The sequence below is a fragment of the Xenopus tropicalis genome, chromosome 7, assembly GCF_000004195.4.
Source record: "Xenopus tropicalis strain Nigerian chromosome 7, UCB_Xtro_10.0, whole genome shotgun sequence".
NCBI lineage: Eukaryota > Metazoa > Chordata > Amphibia > Anura > Pipidae > Xenopus > Xenopus tropicalis.
Window position 1 is genome coordinate 3,547,650 of NC_030683.2, and position 21,140 is coordinate 3,568,789.

The following is a 21,140-nucleotide window of genomic DNA, read 5'->3' on the forward strand; positions in this document are numbered from 1 at the left end:
GCAACTCCCCCCCCTCCCAGCAACTCCCCGCCCCTCCCAGCAATCCCACCCTCCAGCAACTTCCCGCACCCTCCCAGCAACTCCTCCCTCCCGCAACTCCAGCACCCTCCCAGCAACTCCCCGCCCCTCCCAGCAACTCCCCGCAGCCAGCAACTCCCGCACCTCCCAGCAACTCCCAGCACCCTCCCAGCAACTCCCAGCACCCTCCCAGCAACTCCCCGCCCCCTCCCAGCAACTCCCCGCACCCTCCCAGCAACTCCCCACCTCCCAGCAACTCCCCACACCTCCAGCAACTCCCCGCACCCTCCCAGCACCTCCCCACAACTCCCAACAGTCACATCTCTGAACTTTGTTACCTCCGACCATTTCCTCAGCACTCCCGGAGCCCCAACAATTCCCACAGCGCTGGGGCTTTATATATAAATGGGACTCAAACAGTGAAATGTCATCAATAAATCTGCAGTACTGTACAGTGCAGTACCATTCTATCTGCCCCTTGCCATTCCCATTCATAGCCCCACCATTCTATCTGCCCCATTCCCATTCCCATTCATACCCCCACCATCCCCATCTGCCCCCTGCCATTCCCATTCATACCCCCACCATCCCCATCTGACCCCCCTGCCATTCCCATTCATACCCCCACCATCCCCATCTGCCCCCTGCCATTCCTATTTACCACCCTAACATTCCCATTTGCCCCCTGCCATTCCCATCATATAGATTGTAAGCTCTACGGGGCATACAAGAGAATGAAAGGGGTTTTGGGAACCCTCCCAGGTCTCAGGGATCTCAGGGATCTCAGTGAGAGCAGAGCTCTGTGCCAGTAGAACTATAACCATCACAATATACACACATAGCGAACTCACAAAAGCTTCTATGCAATTACTCCGGGTTTTTTTGTTTAAAAAAAGGGACATTTTCAGGGATAACATTTTTGCTGGAACAGGAAGTGCAGCCCAGGATTCATCTCTGGGAATTGGTCGCAGATGGTACCGGTACTAGTTGTGTCATATGATCTATCCAATCATATCCCTATCTTAGACTGAGTGTCCCCCCTTGGGTATTAACCCCTCAGGCCCAGCTTCTCACCCATAATCCGGTTCATTGGGTCTTCCCCTGTCAGCCCCACCCTAAGTGCCCAGCTTAGTTATCTCCCCTCATTCCCCCCTCATTCCCCCAGCCTGATAGTTCCCTCCTTGGGTCCCTTCCATGGGTATCTCTCCCCGTGTCAGGGTTGCCAGATTTATTTTTCCAAACCAGCCAAAGTCAGTTATAAAACCGGCCCAAAACCAGCCAAAAGCCACTTCGAAAGTTGGCCAAAAATAGCCCAATATGCACAATGAAAAAAAATTCTAAAAAAATAAAAGTATATATGGGAAACCTGCCTTATTAAAGCGTATAATCACTGCCCAGTTACTGGGATGGCTGATAATTCCCTCTATGCCCAGTCCAGCTGGGAAGTCACTACAGAAATGGATTGAGAATGCTGCATTAACCCCAGATATGATATACATATGGGTGCGTTGAACTACAACTCCCAGTAGCCTCAAGATATCCTGAGAATTGTATCGTAAGGATCAACTGCAGAAAGTAACAAATAGCAGCCCCCCCCACATCACAGTATAACATAATGGTACAATCCCATACCCTATAGAGCAGGGTGTAGGGCAGACAGGTTGAGCCTGAATAGAATAGAAATGGGAGCCTCTGTATAATTGCATGCTGGGTACTGTAGTTTTATATTCATCCTAGCTGTAGGCTAATTGTTAGATAAAAACTACATTACCCAGCATGCAGTGGGACAGGTATGTCAGGTTTACTAAGGAAAAAACTTTGCCTAGTTTCCAAACTTCAAACCCAGCACAGCTCAAAAAAATAGCCCAAATCTGTACCTTGGCGGGTTTGTACTTTGGAAACCCACCAGGGCTTTAAATTAGTAGCCCAATTTGGTGGGAAAACCGTGTCCCGTCTGTTCCTCTCTGGATTTTGGGGGGTGGGAACTTTTCTCCGCTGCAGTTGTTTCCGCCCTGAATGCATTAGATGTTGCTCAACCCGGAAATGCCGGGCTTGTCTCGTTGAATGAATCGGGAGAAGGTAAATGGGTCACAGGAAAGCGGTTCCGGGCGGGATCATGGAGTGTAACTGTGGGGGTTAATGTGGCTCCGGGCTCCCATCCAACCGCAACTGCCCCGGAAACCATTCCCAGCAGGGACAGCGGAACAGCCGAGCGCCCCCAGTGTCATTGTGACAGCGAGAGGTCAGGGTTAAAGGGCAACTAACCCCAATCAGCCAATTAGCTTGGAACTGGATACAATTACATTTCCCATAGAGAAACCCTAACTGGCTTTATAGAAAAGGGGCCCCTGGCAATGTTAGGGCCCCTCTAATGGGGATTATATCATTAAGGGATCATTAACTCCAAAGCTCCCAGATTGTTTTATATGAAATAAATCCACATCCTGGGAACAGTTGTCAGAAGGAAGGGGGTGGGGTCACAGAAATAAGGCCCGCCCCTGCGGAGCAGCAAGGTGGAACAGCTAGGGGCGGGGCTGGGGGGCCCCTCAACCAAATACCCAGAATGCAGCAGGCTTGGTGGCCCAGGGACACTAAGGGCATTTGAGATAAATATCTCCGGTGATGTTGCCCATAGCAACCAAGATTTGAACAGTCACCTACAAGTTAGAAATCAAAGCAAAGACCTATTTGGTTGCTACAGGCAACATCACCGGTGATATTTATCTCCATTCTTAGTAAACACGCCCCTAAGGCACTTCTTCTCCTATTAGAGCAGTTCTGGGGCCGGTTGGAGGCTGCCGGGTCTAACGAATGGGGAGAGGGGGCAGTTGCAAGATATGCAGTGGGGCATTTAACTGGAAATCTGCGCTGTCCCTTTAAGAGTTTCTGCGCCGCTCAGGATGAGACTTGTCAGGGTGGAGACGCCCGTGGGTGTAGCCTGTAATTTAGCTCCACTGGGGGGAAGAAACTGGCTGCGCCACTATGGAGAGGATCAAACAGTGAGGGATTAATGTGCCCTTTGTGAGCCGAGCAAACTGCCAGCACGTTCTACTAGAGCCCGCCAGATACAGCAAGTCCAGTTTATATAGGAAATGTGCTTACGGCAGTTTTTACTTCTTACTTGGCCTTTAAATTCATGTCTGTCCAGATTTATGCTTTTTTTTTTCTTTTAAAGGGGAAGTCACTACAAAAGGAGTTTATTTATGTGCATATTTGTCCGCTGAAGGTAACGAACATTGTTTTTATTAGGATTTTCATTCCCATCCTTTCCAGACAGACGAGGGCCGGGGGAATGATGAGCGGCGTCGGGCCCCTTCCCAGCCGTGTAATTATGAGTTATGAGACAGCATGGAAGCTGGGAGCGGCAAAGTGACCTAACCGGATACCAGCGCTCTCACGTCGAGACATCACCGCAGTCATGTTGGATTCTTACTTGAGTTTCGAGACCCTCCGGGAGTTAAAGAGACTGCTCCACTGGGGCCCAATCATTGCCCTGGGGGTAATTATCATATGTTCCATTATGGCCATCTTGGACTCCATTCTGTGGTATTGGCCCCTGGATACCCCCGGTGGGAGCCTCAACTTCCTCACTCTGGTCAACTGGACTGTAATGATTCTGTACAACTACTTCAATGCAATGTTCATTGGGCCGGGCTTCGTCCCGCTGGGCTGGAAACCGGTAAGGCAGACTTTCAGTGTGGTATAACCGCGTTTTACTGGGCTGATTTTAATCTCTTGGTGTCTGATTGCAGGAGAGAACTCAGGACTGTGCTTATCTGCAGTACTGCAAAGTGTGCGAGGGGTACAAAGCACCGCGCTCTCATCACTGCCGGAAATGCAACAGGTACCGCCCTCCTACTCCCTTCTTTCCCATGGAACCTTGTTTTCCATAAGCTGCTGGGATTTCTGCCCTTGTGTGGTACTTTAATGCCCCAGGGGCAGCCATTCAAGCTGGAAAAAAGTAGAAAAGGCATAGATTACATAGCAGATAACCGAAAACCGCTGTAGAATACAATGGTGTTTTATCTGCTATGTAACCTATGCCATTTCTCCCTTTTCCAGCTTGAATGGCTGCCCCCGGGGCTACACAGCGGGGTATTTATATAAACTATAGTAGGGTTTCTGTAGCAAACACCCCAGCTGTACCAGTGCAGGAATGGCTGCCCCCGGGGCTACACAGCGGGGTATTTATATAAATTATAGTAGGGTTTCTGTAGCAAACACCCCAGCTGTACCGGTGCAGGAATGGCTGCCCCCGGGGCTACACAGCGGGGTATTTATATAAATTATAGTAGGGTTTCTGTAGCAAACACCCCAGCTGTACCAGTGCAGGAACGGCTGCCCCCGGGGCTACACAGCGGGGTATTTATATAAACTATAGTAGGGTTTCTGTAGCAAACACCCCAGCTGTACCAGTGCAGGAATGGCTGCCCCCGGGGCTACACAGCGGGGTATTTATATAAACTATAGTAGGGTTTCTGTAGCAAACGCCCCAGCTGTACCAGTGCAGGAATGGCTGCCCCGGGGCTACACAGCGGGGTATTTATATAAACTATAGTAGGGTTTCTGTAGCAAACACCCCAGCTGTACTAGAGCAGGAATGGCTGCCCCCGGGGCTACACAGCGGGGTATTTATATAAACTATAGTAGGGTTTCTGTAGCAAACACCCCAGCTGTACCGGTGCAGGAATGGCTGCCCCCGGGGCTACACAGCGGGGTATTTATATAAACTATAGTAGGGTTTCTGTAGCAAACACCCCAGCTGTACCAGTGCAGGAATGGCTGCCCCCGGGGCTACACAGCGGGGTATTTATATAAACTATAGTAGGGTTTCTGTAGCAAACACCCCAGCTGTACCAGTGCAGGAATGGCTGCCCCCGGGGCTACACAGCGGGGTATTTATATAAACTATAGTAGGGTTTCTGTAGCAAACACCCCAGCTGTACCAGTGCAGGAACGGCTGCCCCCGGGGCTACACAGCGGGGTATTTATATAAACTATAGTAGGGTTTCTGTAGCAAACACAGAACTTTTAGCAGTGCAGGGCAGCAGTACATTATAGTTTCATTACTTTGATACACTTTCTTCTTTTGGGTGTTACTGTTCCTTTAAGAGCCCTTCCCAGGTAATGTTATGAACTCACATAACCTGAGGAGCTTGTTAGATAGACTTTACTGCTCTGAAGGTAATATCTCTGCATGAGTTTGCTGCTGTTACTGGATTGTCTCTTCCCTTCAGGTGTGTGATGAAAATGGATCATCACTGTCCTTGGATAAATAACTGCTGTGGACACCGGAACCACTCGTCCTTCACCCTCTTTCTGATCCTTGCCCCTCTGGGCTGCATTCATGCTGCTTACATCTTTATAATGACCATGTACACACAGCTGTACAATAGAGTAAGTATGTTGCATGGTTTGTTAATGCTTTCCCATGTAGCCTGCCTTGGTGTGACGCACTGTTATCTCTCTCTGTACAGGCTATGAGCAAACTTAGGGGGCTGTTCCTGCTGAATTGTGCTTAGTACAGGGGAATCCCTATGTGCCATAGTTTTATGGTATCTCTCTGTACAGGCTATGAGCAAACTTAGGGGGCTGTTCCTGCTGAATTGTGCTTAGTACAGGGGAATCCCTATGTGCCATAGTTTTATGGTATCTCTCTGTACAGGCTATGGGCAAACTTAGGGGGCTGTTTCCTGCTGAATTGTGCTTAGTACAGGGGAATCCCTATGTGCCATAGTTTTATGGTATCTCTCTGTACAGGCTATGAGCAAACTTAGGGGGCTGTTCCTGCTGAATTGTGCTTAGTACAGGGGAATCCCTATGTGCCATAGTTTTATGGTATCTCTCTGTACAGGCTATGAGCAAACTTAGGGGGCTGTTCCTGCTGAATTGTGCTTAGTACAGGGGAATCCCTATGTGCCATAGTTTTATGGTATCTCTCTGTACAGGCTATGAACAAACTTAGGGGGCTGTTCCTGCTGAATTGTGCTTAATACAGGGGAATCCCTATGTGCCATAGTTTTATGGTATCTCTCTGTACAGGCTATGAGCAAACTTAGGGGGCTGTTCCTGCTGAATTGTGCTTAGTACAGGGGAATCCCTATGTGCCATAGTTTTTATGGTATCTCTCTATACAGGCTATGGGCAAACTTAGGGGGCTGTTTCCTGCTGAATTGTGCTTAGTACAGGGGAATCCCTATGTGCCATAGTTTTATGGTATCTCTCTGTACAGGCTATGAGCAAACTTAGGGGGCTGTTCCTGCTGAATTGTGCTTAGTACAGGGGAATCCCTATGTGCCATAGTTTTATGGTATCTCTCTGTACAGGCTATGAGCAAACTTAGGGGGCTGTTCCTGCTGAATTGTGCTTAATACAGGGGAATCCCTATGTGCCATAGTTTTATGGTATCTCTCTGTACAGGCTATGGGCAAACTTAGGGGGCTGTTCCTGCTGAATTGTGCTTTGTACAGGGGAGTAACTATGCTTGTATCATTTATGCTATTTCTATATGCAGACCATTAACCTTTGGATTTGTATTGTTTCTACAGATCTCGTTCGGTTGGAACTCCGTCAAGATTGACATGAGTGCGCCCCGGCGAGACCCCGCCCCCATTGTTCCGTTTGGGATCTCGGCGTTTGCTGTGACCCTGTTTGCGCTGGGATTGGCTCTTGGTACAACTATCGCTGTGGGGATGCTGTTTTTCATTCAGGTAGGAGAAGAGCTCTGACAGGAGACACAAGGTATAATGGAGAAAATTTGGATTTTGGCTGCTGATTGGCCGTTTTCAGTGAGACATGGGGGCAGCCAGTACGACCAACTCTAAACAGAGGAGGGGCCAGTGATACCCCCTGTCAGCAATATACCCCCCTCCATAGGCAAAAGCAGAAAGCGGGGTGAACAATCCAATAACCCCATTAAAGTTCTATATGTACGCTTGTCCACAGAACTGACAATCAATATACGAATCTTATCAATGCAGAGTAAAATACCATTCAGCCATAATTTATAGAATTTATAAACCACTAACATATTCTGCAGATCTGACTATTGGTCCCTCAGAGCAGGGGGGTACAGCTGGGCCCCCGTGAAATCTTCTGTAAAAGAAAGTTACGCAAACTAACGTAACTTACATATAAGCTCCATTGACCCCCCCCAATTAAAATACTGACTTATTAGCACATTAATTATCTTTACTATTTTATGAACTGCTACTGACTAGTTATTGGGCCCCACAGCAACATCATTGGGCCCCTAAACTTACGCAGTTTACGTAACTTATGCAAAAACTTACATAACCTCCATATCAAGCAATGACAGTGCAGAGCAGGGTAGGTGGGAAGGGGTTAAACTTAGGGCAAACCCCACTGACCCCCAATTAAAATACTGACTTATTAGCGCATTAATTATCTTTACTATTTTTATGAACTGCTACTGACTAGTTATTGGGCCTCTCAGCAATATCATTGGGCCCCTAAACTTACGCAGTTTATGTAACTTCCATATCGAACAATGACAGCGCAGAGCAGGGTAGGTGAGAAGGGGTTAAAGTTAGGGCGACCCCCCAATTAAAATACTGATTTACTGACACGTTTATCAATGGAATTCTTTATATAAACGGTTTATAGTGCACACACAAGGGGCGTGGCTACAATTGCGGTACTGCTGCTTGTGTTCATGGGGGGTCCCATATAAATTATTTGTGCGGGGCCCCAATGTTTTCTGGTTGTACTGCACCCCTGGAGGGGTCACATAATCCTTCAGGGGTCTATTGCAACATCTCCCCTCTCTCTGTAATGTCCCCCTGCCCCTAGTGTTGGTACTGGCCCCTGTATATGCAACGCCAGCAGCTTGGGGGGCTCGGTATGGGGATCCCTTATCCGGAAACCCATTATCCAGAAAGCTCAGAATTACAGAAACCTGTCTCCCATAGACTCCATTTTAATCAAATAATTCAGAATTTTAAAACTGATTTCCTTTTTCTCTGTAATAATAAAACAGTACCTGTACTTGATCCCAACTAAGATATAATTACCCCTTATTGGGGCAGAACAGCCCTATTGGGTTTATTTAATGGTTAAATGATTCCCTTTTCTCTGTAAATAATAAACAGTACCTGTACTTGATCCCAACTAAGATATAATTACCCCTTATTGGGGCAGAACAGCCCTATTGGGTTTATTTAATGGTTAAATGATTCCCTTTTCTCTGTAATAATAAAACAGTACCTGTACTTGATCCCAACTAAGATATAATTACCCCTTATTGGGGCAGAACAGCCCTATTGGGTTTATTTAATGGTTAAATGATTCCCTTTTCTCTGTAATAATAAAACAGTACCTGTACTTGATCCCAACTAAGATATAATTACCCCTTATTGGGGGCAGAACAGCCCTATTGGGTTTATTTAATGGTTAAATGATTCCCTTTTCTCTGTAATAATAAAACAGTACCTGTACTTGATCCCAACTAAGATATAATTACCCCTTATTGGGGCAGAACAGCCCTATTGGGTTTATTTCATGGTTAAATGATTCCCTTTTCTCTGTAATAATAAAACAGTACCTGTACTTGATCCAACTAAGATATAATTACCCCTTATTGGGGCAGAACAGCCCTATTGGGTTTATTTAATGGTTAAATGATTCCCTTTTCTCTGTAATAATAAAACAGTACCTGTACTTGATCCCAACTAAGATATAATTACCCCTTATTGGGGGCAGAACAGCCCTATTGGGTTTATTTAATGGTTAAATGATTCCCTTTTCTCTGTAATAATAAACAGTACCTGTACTTGATCCCAACTAAGATATAATTACCCCTTATTGGGGCAGAACAGCCCTATTGGGTTTATTTCATGGTTAAATGATTCCTTTTCTCTGTAATAATAAAACAGTACCTGTACTTGATCCCAACTAAGATATAATTACCCCTTATTGGGGCAGAACAGCCCTATTGGGTTTATTTAATGGTTAAATGATTCCTTTTCTCTGTAATAATAAAACAGTACCTGTACTTGATCCCAACTAAGATATAATTACCCCTTATTGGGGCAGAACAGCCCTATTGGGTTTATTTCATGGTTAAATGATTCCCTTTTCTCTGTAATAATAAAACAGTACCTGTACTTGATCCCAACTAAGATATAATTACCCCTTATTGGGGCAGAACAGCCCTATTGGGTTTATTTAATGGTTAAATGATTCCCTTTTCTCTGTAATAATAAAACAGTACCTGTACTTGATCCCAACTAAGATATAATTACCCCTTATTGGGGCAGAACAGCCCTATTGGGTTTATTTCATGGTTAAATGATTCCCTTTTCTCTGTAATAATAAACAGTACCTGTACTTGATCCCAACTAAGATATAATTACCCTTATTGGGGCAGAACAGCCCTATTGGGTTTATTTAATGGTTAAATGATTCCCTTTTCTCTGTAATAATAAAACAGTACCTGTACTTGATCCCAACTAAGATATAATTACCCCTTATTGGGGCAGAACAGCCCTATTGGGTTTATTTAATGGTTAAATGATTCCCTTTTCTCTGTAATAATAAAACAGTACCTGTACTTGATCCCAACTAAGATATAATTACCCCTTATTGGGGCAGAACAGCCCTATTGGGTTTATTTCATGGTTAAACGATTCCCTTTTCTCTGTAATAATAAAACAGTACCTGTACTTGATCCCAACTAAGATATAATTACCCCTTATTGGGGCAGAACAGCCCTATTGGGTTTATTTCATGGTTAAATGATTCCCTTTTCTCTGTAATAATAAAACAGTACCTGTACTTGATCCAACTAAGATATAATTACCCCTTATTGGGGCAGAACAGCCCTATTGGGTTTATTTAATGGTTAAATGATTCCCTTTTCTCTGTAATAATAAAACAGTACCTGTACTTGATCCCAACTAAGATTTAATTACCCCTTATTGGGGCAGAACAGCCCTATTGGGTTTATTTCATGGTTAAATGATTCCCTTTTCTCTGTAATAATAAAACAGTACCTGTACTTGATCCCAACTAAGATATAATTACCCCTTATTGGGGCAGAACAGCCCTATTGGGTTTATTTCATGGTTAAATGATTCCCTTTTCTCTGTAATAATAAAACACTATCTGTACTTGATCCCAACTAAGATATAATTACCCCTTATTGGGGCAGAACAGCCCTATTGGGTTTATTTAATGGTTAAATGATTCCCTTTTCTCTGTAATAATAAAACAGTACCTGTACTTGATCCCAACTAAGATATAATTACCCCTTATTGGGGCAGAACAGCCCTATTGGGTTTATTTAATGGTTAAATGATTCCCTTTTCTCTGTAATAATAAAACAGTACCTGTACTTGATCCCAACTAAGATATAATTACCCCTTATTGGGGCAGAACAGCCCTATTGGGTTTATTTCATGGTTAAATGATTCCCTTTTCTCTGTAATAATAAAACAGTACCTGTACTTGATCCCAACTAAGATATAATTACCCCTTATTGGGGCAGAACAGCCCTATTGGGTTTATTTAATGGTTAAATGATTCCCTTTTCTCTGTAATAATAAAACAGTACCTGTACTTGATCCCAACTAAGATATAATTACCCCTTATTGGGGCAGAACAGCCCTATTGGGTTTATTTAATGGTTAAATGATTCCCTTTTCTCTGTAATAATAAAACAGTACCTGTACTTGATCCCAACTAAGATATAATTACCCCTTATTGGGGCAGAACAGCCCTATTGGGTTTATTTCATGGTTAAACGATTCCCTTTTCTCTGTAATAATAAAACAGTACCTGTACTTGATCCCAACTAAGATATAATTACCCCTTATTGGGGCAGAACAGCCCTATTGGGTTTATTTCATGGTTAAATGATTCCCTTTTCTCTGTAATAATAAAACAGTACCTGTACTTGATCCCAACTAAGATATAATTACCCCTTATTGGGGCAGAACAGCCCTATTGGGTTTATTTAATGGTTAAATGATTCCCTTTTCTCTGTAATAATAAAACAGTACCTGTACTTGATCCCAACTAAGATATAATTACCCCTTATTGGGGCAGAACAGCCCTATTGGGTTTATTTCATGGTTAAATGATTCCCTTTTCTCTGTAATAATAAAACAGTACCTGTACTTGATCCCAACTAAGATATAATTACCCCTTATTGGGGCAGAACAGCCCTATTGGGTTTATTTCATGGTTAAATGATTCCCTTTTCTCTGTAATAATAAAACAGTACCTGTACTTGATCCCAACTAAGATATAATTACCCCTTATTGGGGCAGAACAGCCCTATTGGGTTTATTTCATGGTTAAATGATTCCCTTTTCTTCTGTCGCTAGACTCCATAGATCTCTGGTCGCGGCGGCGGCGCTGTTTCCCCGTATTGGGCTCAGTGTACGTCGGTAGTGGCCAGTTAATTAGCTCGCGGTTCCGTGGGAAGCCTATAGAAAGGGATACGGTGTGTTTAATCAGCGCCCCCGCCATGCCAGGCAGCCATTGTGCCAGCCGATCTCATTGTGCCGTTAGTGAATCAGGCACCGCTTCAAACGCTCTCAGAATGGATTTCTCTGTGATGCGGCGCGTCGGCCATTGATGCCTTTATTACAGAGCTATTGATTTGCCCCCTGCCACTTTAATAATAGGCTAAAGGATTGCCCCACGCTGGGAACAGCAAGATCAGTCGGCACAAAGGGGGCAATTTCATCCCGGGGCCTAATGCGCATAACTGCAGCCTGCCGTGCATTCAATGCGACACGGGCTGAAATTCCGCTGTAAATGGCAGCAAATTACCAGTAAGTGTGTGTAGCGAGACAATAGGCGCGTCGTCAGGCTAATCTGTCCCTCTCTGCTTTCTCCGCTGCAGATGAAAGTCATTCTGAGGAATAAAACCTCCATTGAGTCGTGGATAGAGGAGAAGGTAAACGCGTCTGATTCCTGCCGGAATTGTGCTGCTGTTCTACGGCCGACACCATTCATTTAATTGGGGTTAACCCTTTGCAGCTCACTGTCATTCTAATGTATCTTAGACAGTACAGTATGGGGGTACAGCTTATTGTGTGCCCAGAACATTCCTTCTCTGTATATTTGTATTTATACATATGGGTAGGAGGTGCCATAGTGTTTCCCTTAGACAGTACAGTATGGGGGTACAGCTTATTGTGTGCCCAGAACATTCCTTCTCTGTATATTTGTATTTATACATATGGGTAGGAGGTGCCATAGTGTTTCCCTTAGACAGTACAGTATGGGGGTACAGCTTATTGTGTGCCCAGAACATTCCTTCTCTGTATATTTGTATTTATACATATGGGTAGGAGGTGCCATAGTGTTTCCCTTAGACAGTACAGTATGGAGGTACAGCTTATTGTGTGCCCAGAACATTCCTTCTCTGTATATTTGTATTTATACATATGGGTAGGGGGTGCCATAGTGTTTCCCTTAGACAGTACAGTATGGAGGTACAGCTTATTGTGTGCCCAGAACATTCCTTCTCTGTATATTTGTATTTATACATATGGGTAGGGGGTGCCATAGTGTTTCCCTTAGACAGTACAGTATGGGGGTACAGCTTATTGTGTGCCCAGAACATTCCTTCTCTGTATATTTGTATTTATACATATGGGTAGGGGGTGCCATAGTGATTCCCTTAGACAGTACAGTATGGGGGTACAGCTTATTGTGTGCCCAGAACATTCCTTCTCTGTATATTTGTATTTATACATATGGGTAGGAGGTGCCATAGTGTTTCCCTTAGACAGTACAGTATGGGGGTACAGCTTATTGTGTGCCCAGAACATTCCTTCTCTGTATATTTGTATTTATACATATGGGTAGGGGGTGCCATAGTGCTTCCCTTAGACAGTACAGTATGGGGGTACAGCTTATTGTGTGCCCAGAACATTCCTTCTCTGTATATTTGTATTTATACATATGGGTAGGGGGTGCCATAGTGATTCCCTTAGACAGTACAGTATGGGGGTACAGCTTATTGTGTGCCCAGAACATTCCTTCTCTGTATATTTGTATTTATACATATGGGTAGGGGGTGCCATAGTGTTTCCCTTAGACAGTACAGTATGGGGGTACAGCTTATTGTGTGCCCAGAACATTCCCTCTCTGTATATTTGTATTTATACATATGGGTAGGGGGTGCCATAGTGTTTCCCTTAGACAGTACAGTATGGGGGTACAGCTTATTGTGTGCCCAGAACATTCCTTCTCTGTATATTAGTATTTATACATATGGGTAGGGGGTGCCATAGTGTTTCCCTTAGACAGTACAGTATGAGGGTACAGCTTATTGTGTGCCCAGAACATTCCTTCTCTGTATATTAGTATTTATACATATGGGTAGGGGGTGCCATAGTGTTTCCCTTAGACAGTACAGTATGGGGGTACAGCTTATTGTGTGCCCAGAACATTCCTTCTCTGTATATTAGTATTTATACATATGGGTAGGGGGTGCCATAGTGTTTCCCTTAGACAGTACAGTATGGGGGTACAGCTTATTGTGTGCCCAGAACATTCCTTCTCTGTATATTAGTATTTATACATATGGGTAGGGGGTGCCATAGTGTTTCCCTTAGACAGTACAGTATGGGGGTACAGCTTATTGTGTGCCCAGAACATTCCCTCTCTGTATATTTGTATTTATACATATGGGTAGGGGGTGCCATAGTGTTTCCCTTAGACAGTACAGTATGGGGTACAGCTTATTGTGTGCCCAGAACATTCCTTCTCTGTATATTAGTATTTATACATATGGGTAGGGGGTGCCATAGTGTTTCCCTTAGACAGTACAGTATGGGGGTACAACTTATTGTGTGCCCAGAACATTCCTTCTCTGTATATTAGTATTTATACATATGGGTAGGGGGTGCCATAGTGTTTCCCTTAGACAGTACAGTATGGGGGTACAGCTTATTGTGTGCCCAGAACATTCCTTCTCTGTATATTAGTATTTATACATATGGGTAGGGGGTGCCATAGTGTTTCCCTTAGACAGTACAGTATGGGGGTACAGCTTATTGTGTGCCCAGAACATTCCCTCTCTGTATATTTGTATTTATACATATGGGTAGGGGGTGCCATAGTGTTTCCCTTAGACAGTACAGTATGGGGGTACAGCTTATTGCTCCCCCCCCACCCATACATGCTTCTCTGATTCCCCAACAGGCTAAAGACAGGATCCAGTATTACCAGACTGATGAGACATTCATTTTTCCATATGATTTGGGCAGCAGATGGAAGAATTTCCGGCAAGTCTTCACCTGGGCTGGATCACCGGAGGGGGATGGCATGGAATGGGCAGTGCGAGAGGGATGCCACCCCTTTGCTCTGACGGTAATCAAAAATAAGATGTATTTAGCTGTTGAGAGGTATTGGTGTATTTTGCCCCAGACAGGGCAGTGGGTTTGTACATATTACCCCATATTGCCCCAGATTGTTAGCAGGACAGTGCCCAGTAATGGGATTTAACCCAAACAGGCCAGTAATACAGTTCTGTGGGCACAATATCTGTACAAGCCATGTCGGTACAGTGCCAATAGCTTTCTGTTACCCCATAGAGGGCAGTAGCACAGGGAAATGCCCCGTATCTCTGCACAGTCCAGTAATAGAGGCTGGGACTACGTGCATATTACTGGGGATACCTTGTTGCCCAAAAGGGGGCAGTATTTCAGTTCTATGGATTCAGGGTGAGTCTGGGCCTATGGGACGCCAGGAGACATCCCAGTGGGTCCCGGGCCTTATATTACCCCAAACAGGGGTCAGACCAACCGGCCCTAGAATGCATGGCAGGGGTGGGCCAAGCCAGCGCCCCCCCCCCCGCCCCCAATGACAAGCAGTGGAGGCAATGACAAGGGAGCTCAGACTAGAGGTAGGCAGGAGGGGTATCTAACTGGCGCCCCCCCATGCTTGCTCCCTATACAGGTGCCCCTATGCCTGCCCCTAGTTCCAGGGCATTTTCATGCAGATGAGTGCCCCTGTGTAGATTAAGTACCCCTGTCGGACTCCTGTGTTTCATATCATTTACCCCCCTGTCCTCTTGTTTATCAGGTTGAGCAACTGAAGCAGAAGGCAGACAAGAGAGTGCGCAGTGTGAGTACACACTCATTCCCATTGGGGGACTCGGCCGCGTGTCCTTCCTTCCTTCTGTCCTTCCTGTATGTGAATCCTAGTGCTTGGTCTGGAGCTGCACTATCAGTCCTGCTCTGTAGGGGGCAGACATGAAGCTATAGCCCTTATTAAAGGGACAGTATACAGCCCTGTACAACATTCTGCTGGACTTACTTTTTGCCTATAGTTTTAATTTAAAAAACATCTACGGCTTCTGTTGCTAAACAAGAATGGTAAGCCAGTTTCACTTTAGCACTTCCTGTCACTTCCTGATCCAGAAAAGAAGCTGATAAAACTGATTACCAGTCCAATGAGAAGCCCCACGACAATGAGCCACTCAAAGGCTGTTTAATAGGGAGCTCTGAACAAATGGGGTAGTTCTGTGTATATCAGATTGCCCTGTTCTCGCTGACCAGCTGGTACCCCTGGCCCAATATATATATACAAATAATGGCCGACATTCCCCTCTAACCTGCTTATCCCATCCCAGGTGCGGTACCGAGCCATGGAGGAATATAGCGGTGCCTGCTGCCCCCTAACCAAAGGCATTCGGACTCTGTTCTCTACGCCCTGCACTGAGGAACCCCGCATGAAGCTGCACAAAGGGGATCTGGTTTTAGCCACCAGGGGATTAAAGTAAGTGGGGTGCTGTTCCCTTTAAATGGGTCCTAGTTGCCAAGGCTCAGTACCAGTAAGTAACCGGCTTTGCTCTTTCTCATCAACCATATTATTATTAGTATATTACTATATATATATATATATATATATATATATATATATATATATTAGAAAGGTATTGCTTTACTGCACTGCAGTAAAGCAATACCTTTCTACTGTGCCTCTGCACAGTCCAGTAATAGAGTCAGTAAATCTGCAATTTGCAGCAATGCAGTTAACCCAGACAAATTGAGAAACTTCTTAGCATGCAGTAGGTTCATCTATAATGTAGCAACTATTAAAGGGGAACTTTCCCTCTATGTAATAGATATATAAACGGATAAAATCAACTGCATATGATAAAGCTCTCCGTGCTCTTCCCCCCGCAGGCACTGGCTGTACGGAGATAAACTCTTTGAAGGGGAACTGCCAGACGGTAAGTACTTGTATTTGGAGGCCTACAAAGCAGGGGACCCCAGTGGGAACTTGGGGGGCAGCCGAGCCCACATTAGGCCCAATTACTATTAATTGACCTGTAACTCCTGGAATCTTACTGGATATCCCTGAAGTGTAGAAATAAATCCTCAAGCAGCTTGTTAAGCTGAGGTTTCTGGGAGTTGTATTAGTTCTTTATGTGGTGGGGCCTCTTCCTTTATGTACGTATTGATTGGGGCCCTTTAGATGGAAGGTATTCTTACATCTGATGGGGGGCACACGCAGTGTGGCACGGAACCAGCCCCTGTGTAGTATTTGGGTTTTTACTGGTTTAGTGCTTGCGTGGGCCAGCAGGGGGCAGGAGTGTGCTGCACTTTGTATCAAATGCTGAGTCCCAGCCTAAAGGGGAACTATTTTATAAACATTTTGTAAATATGGCCCTACATAAGGTGCCAATCGATTCAGCAGATTATCTGCCTGTGTATGCCCCCCCCCCAGTCTGAAATTGGGCAGATACCGGAAGAGAAGATCCACTCACTTGGCAACCTCGCCATACACTGCAAGATCCGCTCATTTGAGGTTTTATGGCTTCAGCCTGGTTCCCTGAGCAGCTGGGCAGTCCTTAGGCACCTCTTATTGGCCCCCCTGCTGGAGTGATGGGAGGGAGCCCCCTGCAGGTTGGGTTATGTAGTGAGTCTATAGGGGTACAATTTCAGGTGGGGTTTGGGTTCAGGTCGGCACAGTTACAGTGAGAGAATGATTGGCCGTAACATTCCCTGTGTTCTTTCCCTCTCTCCCCAGATTGCTGGAGTGATGGGAGGGAGCCCCCTGCAGGTTGGGTTATGTAGTGAGTCTATAGGGGTACAATTTCAGGTGGGGTTTGGGTTCGGGTCGGCACAGTTACAGCGAGAGAATGATTGGCCGTAACATTCCCTGTGTTCTTTCCCTCTCTCCCCAGATTGCTGGAGTGATGGGAGGGAGCCCCCTGCAGGTTGGGTTATGTAGTGAGTCTATAGGGGTACAATTTTAGGTGGGGTTTGGGTTCGGGTTGGCACAGTTACAGTGAGAGAATGATTGGCCGTAACATTCCCTGTGTTCGTTCCCTCTCTCCCCAGACGTAATACGAGTGAGAGGCTGGTTCCCGAGGAGGTGCGTCGTTAAATGCGTCTCCGACTCTGGTTCCGACCAATCAGACGATGAGAAGAAAACCAGATAGCCTTTCCAGAACCCGGCGCTCAGTACTTTATCCCATAACAGACTGAGATACAGTCAGAGAATTCAATGCATTACTGGACCCCTGAGGGTTGGGCACTAAGTTGGGCGGCCTACTGTACCCCTATATGGTGCCATTGGGTTCCAACGTCCCATTATTCTGCCCAAAAAGTCACATTTGTGCCCTACGGCCCGATGTCACTTACGCAACTGGTACCCAATACCAAAGGGGGGGCGACTTGGACTTGTGTCTGTGCTGCAGCAGCCAGACCATAGCTTTAACTTGGACCCAAGCAGTGGGCGGGGCTAGAACTCTCTGATAGGGATTTACAGGGGGAGGAGCAAGGGTATCTTAAGCAATGGGTGGGGCTAGGGAAAGGAACGGGGTTTATAATTCAAGCAGCAGGTGGGATTATGACACTGATATTACAGGGGAACTTGCAGGGGGTTGGGCAAGCAGTCTGTAACTCAAGCAATGGGGGCGGGGCCTAAACACTGCAATGGCAACTTACAGGGAAATGGGCAGGGAGTCTGTAATTGGACAACTATCAAATTAAAGGCAAAATAAAAGATGTGGGTCAATGTAAGGTTCAAAAATACCAGACCCGAAATCATCTTAAAGTTTAGATTTTATGTTTAGTTTTATGTTTATGTGTTTCGTTTTATGGTGCGATTCCCCTTTAAATGTGTATGTGAGACGGAGAGCAGCAGTTATATAGTTAAATAGCAGGGGGGATGCTGTTGGGGGTTGGCTCCCAAATTGTGTTAGGGGGTCCTGGGGCCACAGGCAAGCCGGGGCAGACAGACTCTGAGAATACCCCCGGCTGTTTTGCACTGAAGGAAATAGCACCCCTAATGCGTTTGGGTTTACTTGTCCTTTAAAGAAAAGTCAGTCCATAGGAAATAGTGAGTCGCTTTGTGCACTTTCCCATCACAACCTGTAGGCTCCAGTTCTACTCATGCTGCACCCCCAGTACTTACAGTATTGTCTGTTACCCCTCATCTACTCCTGTAGTATTCCCCCCCCGGGGGGCACAAACCTCCAACACCAGTATTCCAAGTGGAGGCAGAGAGTTGTAGTGCAACAAGAGCAGGTTGTTTACAGGATACACATCCCTGCCTTGTGGGTTCCCTCTTCAACCAGCGCTGCCAAACGACATTGAACTGTTAATGGGGCCCCCCAACCCCCCCGTGTGTGTCCGACTGCAGAATCTCTTTATTTATGGTTTGTTTCCTAATTACCCCGTGTCGCTCTTTCCTTTACTCCTAACTATTTTTTTGTAGCCGAACTGAATCCGAATCTTTTTACAAATATCCAGACTCTTTGTTGGTAATAAAATGAAAAACGAACCGCTTTGTACAATCGTTTGTGGCATCGACAGGGGGGGGGGGAGCGGCCTGGGGGGGCAAGGGGGAAAGTGCAGGGAGGTTTGGCTTGGGGGGAGAGGGGAAGGGAAAGGGGGTTCGGGGAGTAGAGAGACAAATGGGGGGAGAGGGGAAATATAGAAGGGGGGAGAAGAGGGAGGATGGGGGGAGTAAGGCCAAACAGTTGGGGGGGGGAATAGAAAAGGAAAGGAGAGGGGATGAGAGACAGAAGGAGAGAGGGGAAGGGAAAGGGGGTTCGGGGAGTAGAGAGACAAATGGGGGGAGAGGGGAAATATAGAAGGGGGAGAAGAGGGAGGATGGGGGGGAGTAAGGCCAAACAGTTGGGGGGGGGGAATAGAAAAGGAAAGGAGAGGGGATGAGAGACAGAAGGAGAGAGGGGAAGGGAAAGGGGGTTCGAGGAGTAGAGAGACAAATGGGGGAGAGGGGAAATATAGAAGGGGGGAGAAGAGGGAGGATGGGGGGGAGTAAGGCCAAACAGTTGGGGGGGGAATAGAAAAGGAAAGGAGAGGGGATGAGAGACAGAAGGAGAGAGGGGAAGGGAAAGGGGGTTCGGGGAGTAGAGAGACAAATGGGGGAGAGGGGAAATATAGAAGGGGGGAGAAGAGGGAGGATGGGGGGGAGTAAGGCCAAACAGTTGGGGGGGGGGGAATAGAAAAGGAAAGGAGAGGGGATGAGAGACAAATGGGGGGAGAGGGGAAGGGAAAGGGGGTTCGGGGAGTAGAGAGACAAATGGGGGGAGAGGGGAAATATAGAAGGGGGGGAGAAGAGGGAGGATGGGGGGAGTAAGGTCAAACAGTTGGGGGGGGGAATAGAAAAGGAAAGGAGAGGGGATGAGAGACAGAAGGAGAGAGGGGAAGGGAAAGGGGGTTCGGGGAGTAGAGAGACAAATGGGGGGAGAGGGGAAATATAGAAGGGGGGAGAAGAGGGAGGATGGGGGGAGTAAGGGCCAAACAGTTGGGGGGGGGGGAATAGAAAGGAAAGGAGAGGGGATGAGAGACAGAAGGAGAGAGGGGAAGGGAAAGGGGGTTCGAGGAGTAGAGAGACAAATGGGGGGAGAGGGGAAATATAGAAGGGGGGGAGAAGAGGGAGGATGGGGGGGAGTAAGGCCAAACAGTTGGGGGGGGAATAGAAAAGGAAAGGAGAGGGGATGAGAGACAGAAGGAGAGAGGGGAAGGGAAAGGGGGTTCGGGGAGTAGAGAGACAAATGGGGGAGAGGGGAAATATAGAAGGGGGAGAAGAGGGAGGATGGGGGGGAGTAAGGCCAAACAGTTGGGGGGGGGGGAATAGAAAAGGAAAGGAGAGGGGATGAGAGACAAATGGGGGGAGAGGGAAGGGAAAGGGGGTTCGGGGAGTAGAGAGACAAATGGGGGGAGAGGGGAAATATAGAAGGGGGGAGAAGAGGGAGGATGGGGGGAGTAAGGTCAAACAGTTGGGGGGGGAATAGAAAAGGAAAGGAGAGGGGATGAGAGACAGAAGGAGAGAGGGGAAGGGAAAGGGGTTCGGGAGTAGAGAGACAAATGGGGGGAGAGGGGAAATATAGAAGGGGGGAGAGGGAGGATGGGGGGAGTAAGGCCAAACAGTTGGGGGGGGGAATAGAAAGGAAAGGAGAGGGGATGAGAGACAGAAGGAGAGAGGGGAAGGGAAAGGGGGTTTGGGAGTAGAGAGACAAATGGGGGGAGAGGGGAAATATAGAAGGGGGGGAGAAGAGGGAGGATGGGGGGAGTAAGGTCAAACAGTTGGGGGGGGAATAGAAAAGGAAAGGAGAGGGGATGAGAGACAGAAGGAGAGAGGGGAAGGGAAAGGGGGGTTTGGGGAGTAGAGAGACAAATGGGGGGAGAGGGGAAATATAGAAGGGGGGAGAAGAGGGAGGATGGGGGGGAGTAAGGCCAAACAGTTGGGGGGGGAAATAGAAAAGGAAAGGAGAGGGGATGAGAGAGGGGAAGGGAAAGGGGGTTCGGGGAGTAGAGAGACAAATGGGGGGAGAGGGGAAATATAGAAGGGGGGAGAAGAGGGAGGATGGGGGGGAGTAAGGCCAAACAGTTGGGGGGGGGGGAATAGAAAAGGAAAGGAGAGGGGATGAGAGACAGAAGGAGAGAGGGGGGGCATTACCCAGTCTTTTTTTTTCCCTTGTGTTACCCCATAACAAGGGCTGGGGAGAGCGGTTGTGCTGAGCAGTTATTGGGGGACACCCCAGGGGAGAAGGAGACATTACAGTGGGGGCTGAGGGTGGGTTTGTAGGAGGAGCTTTAGGGGCAGTAGAAGCGCAGGCATAGAGTGGTACCAAGCACCAGCTACACCTCTTCTTA

General features: G+C 46.6%; 1 protein-coding gene across 4 annotated transcripts; it reads left to right on the forward strand.

Moving 5' to 3' along the window:
* Nucleotides 1-1,992: 1,992 nt before the first annotated feature.
* zdhhc6 (zinc finger DHHC-type containing 6) lies at nucleotides 1,993-18,798 on the forward strand. 4 transcript variants are annotated; one of them, XM_031904696.1, is made up of 11 exons: nucleotides 1,993-2,097; nucleotides 3,292-3,697; nucleotides 3,771-3,862; nucleotides 5,256-5,415; nucleotides 6,567-6,728; nucleotides 11,891-11,944; nucleotides 14,203-14,370; nucleotides 15,085-15,126; nucleotides 15,635-15,780; nucleotides 16,191-16,237; nucleotides 17,352-18,798. In XM_031904696.1, the coding sequence occupies exons 2-11, from the start codon at nucleotides 3,437-3,439 to the stop codon at nucleotides 17,450-17,452; spliced, it is 1,233 nt and encodes a 410-aa protein (XP_031760556.1). In that variant the 5' UTR covers nucleotides 1,993-2,097; nucleotides 3,292-3,436; the 3' UTR covers nucleotides 17,453-18,798.
* Nucleotides 18,799-21,140: the final 2,342 nt, after the last annotated feature.

What these genes read in the sequence shown, in the direction of transcription:
- zdhhc6 (XM_031904696.1), top strand. Translation starts at nt 3,437, where the DNA reads ATGTTGGATTCTTACTTGAGTTTCGAGACCCTCCGGGAGTTAAAGAGA. An exon ending in AGTCGTGGATAGAGGAGAAG is followed by an intron (nt 11,945 to 14,202) that starts GTAAACGCGTCT and finishes ATTCCCCAACAG; the next exon opens with GCTAAAGACAGGATCCAGTA. An exon ending in GCCACCCCTTTGCTCTGACG is followed by an intron (nt 14,371 to 15,084) that starts GTAATCAAAAAT and finishes CTTGTTTATCAG; the next exon opens with GTTGAGCAACTGAAGCAGAA.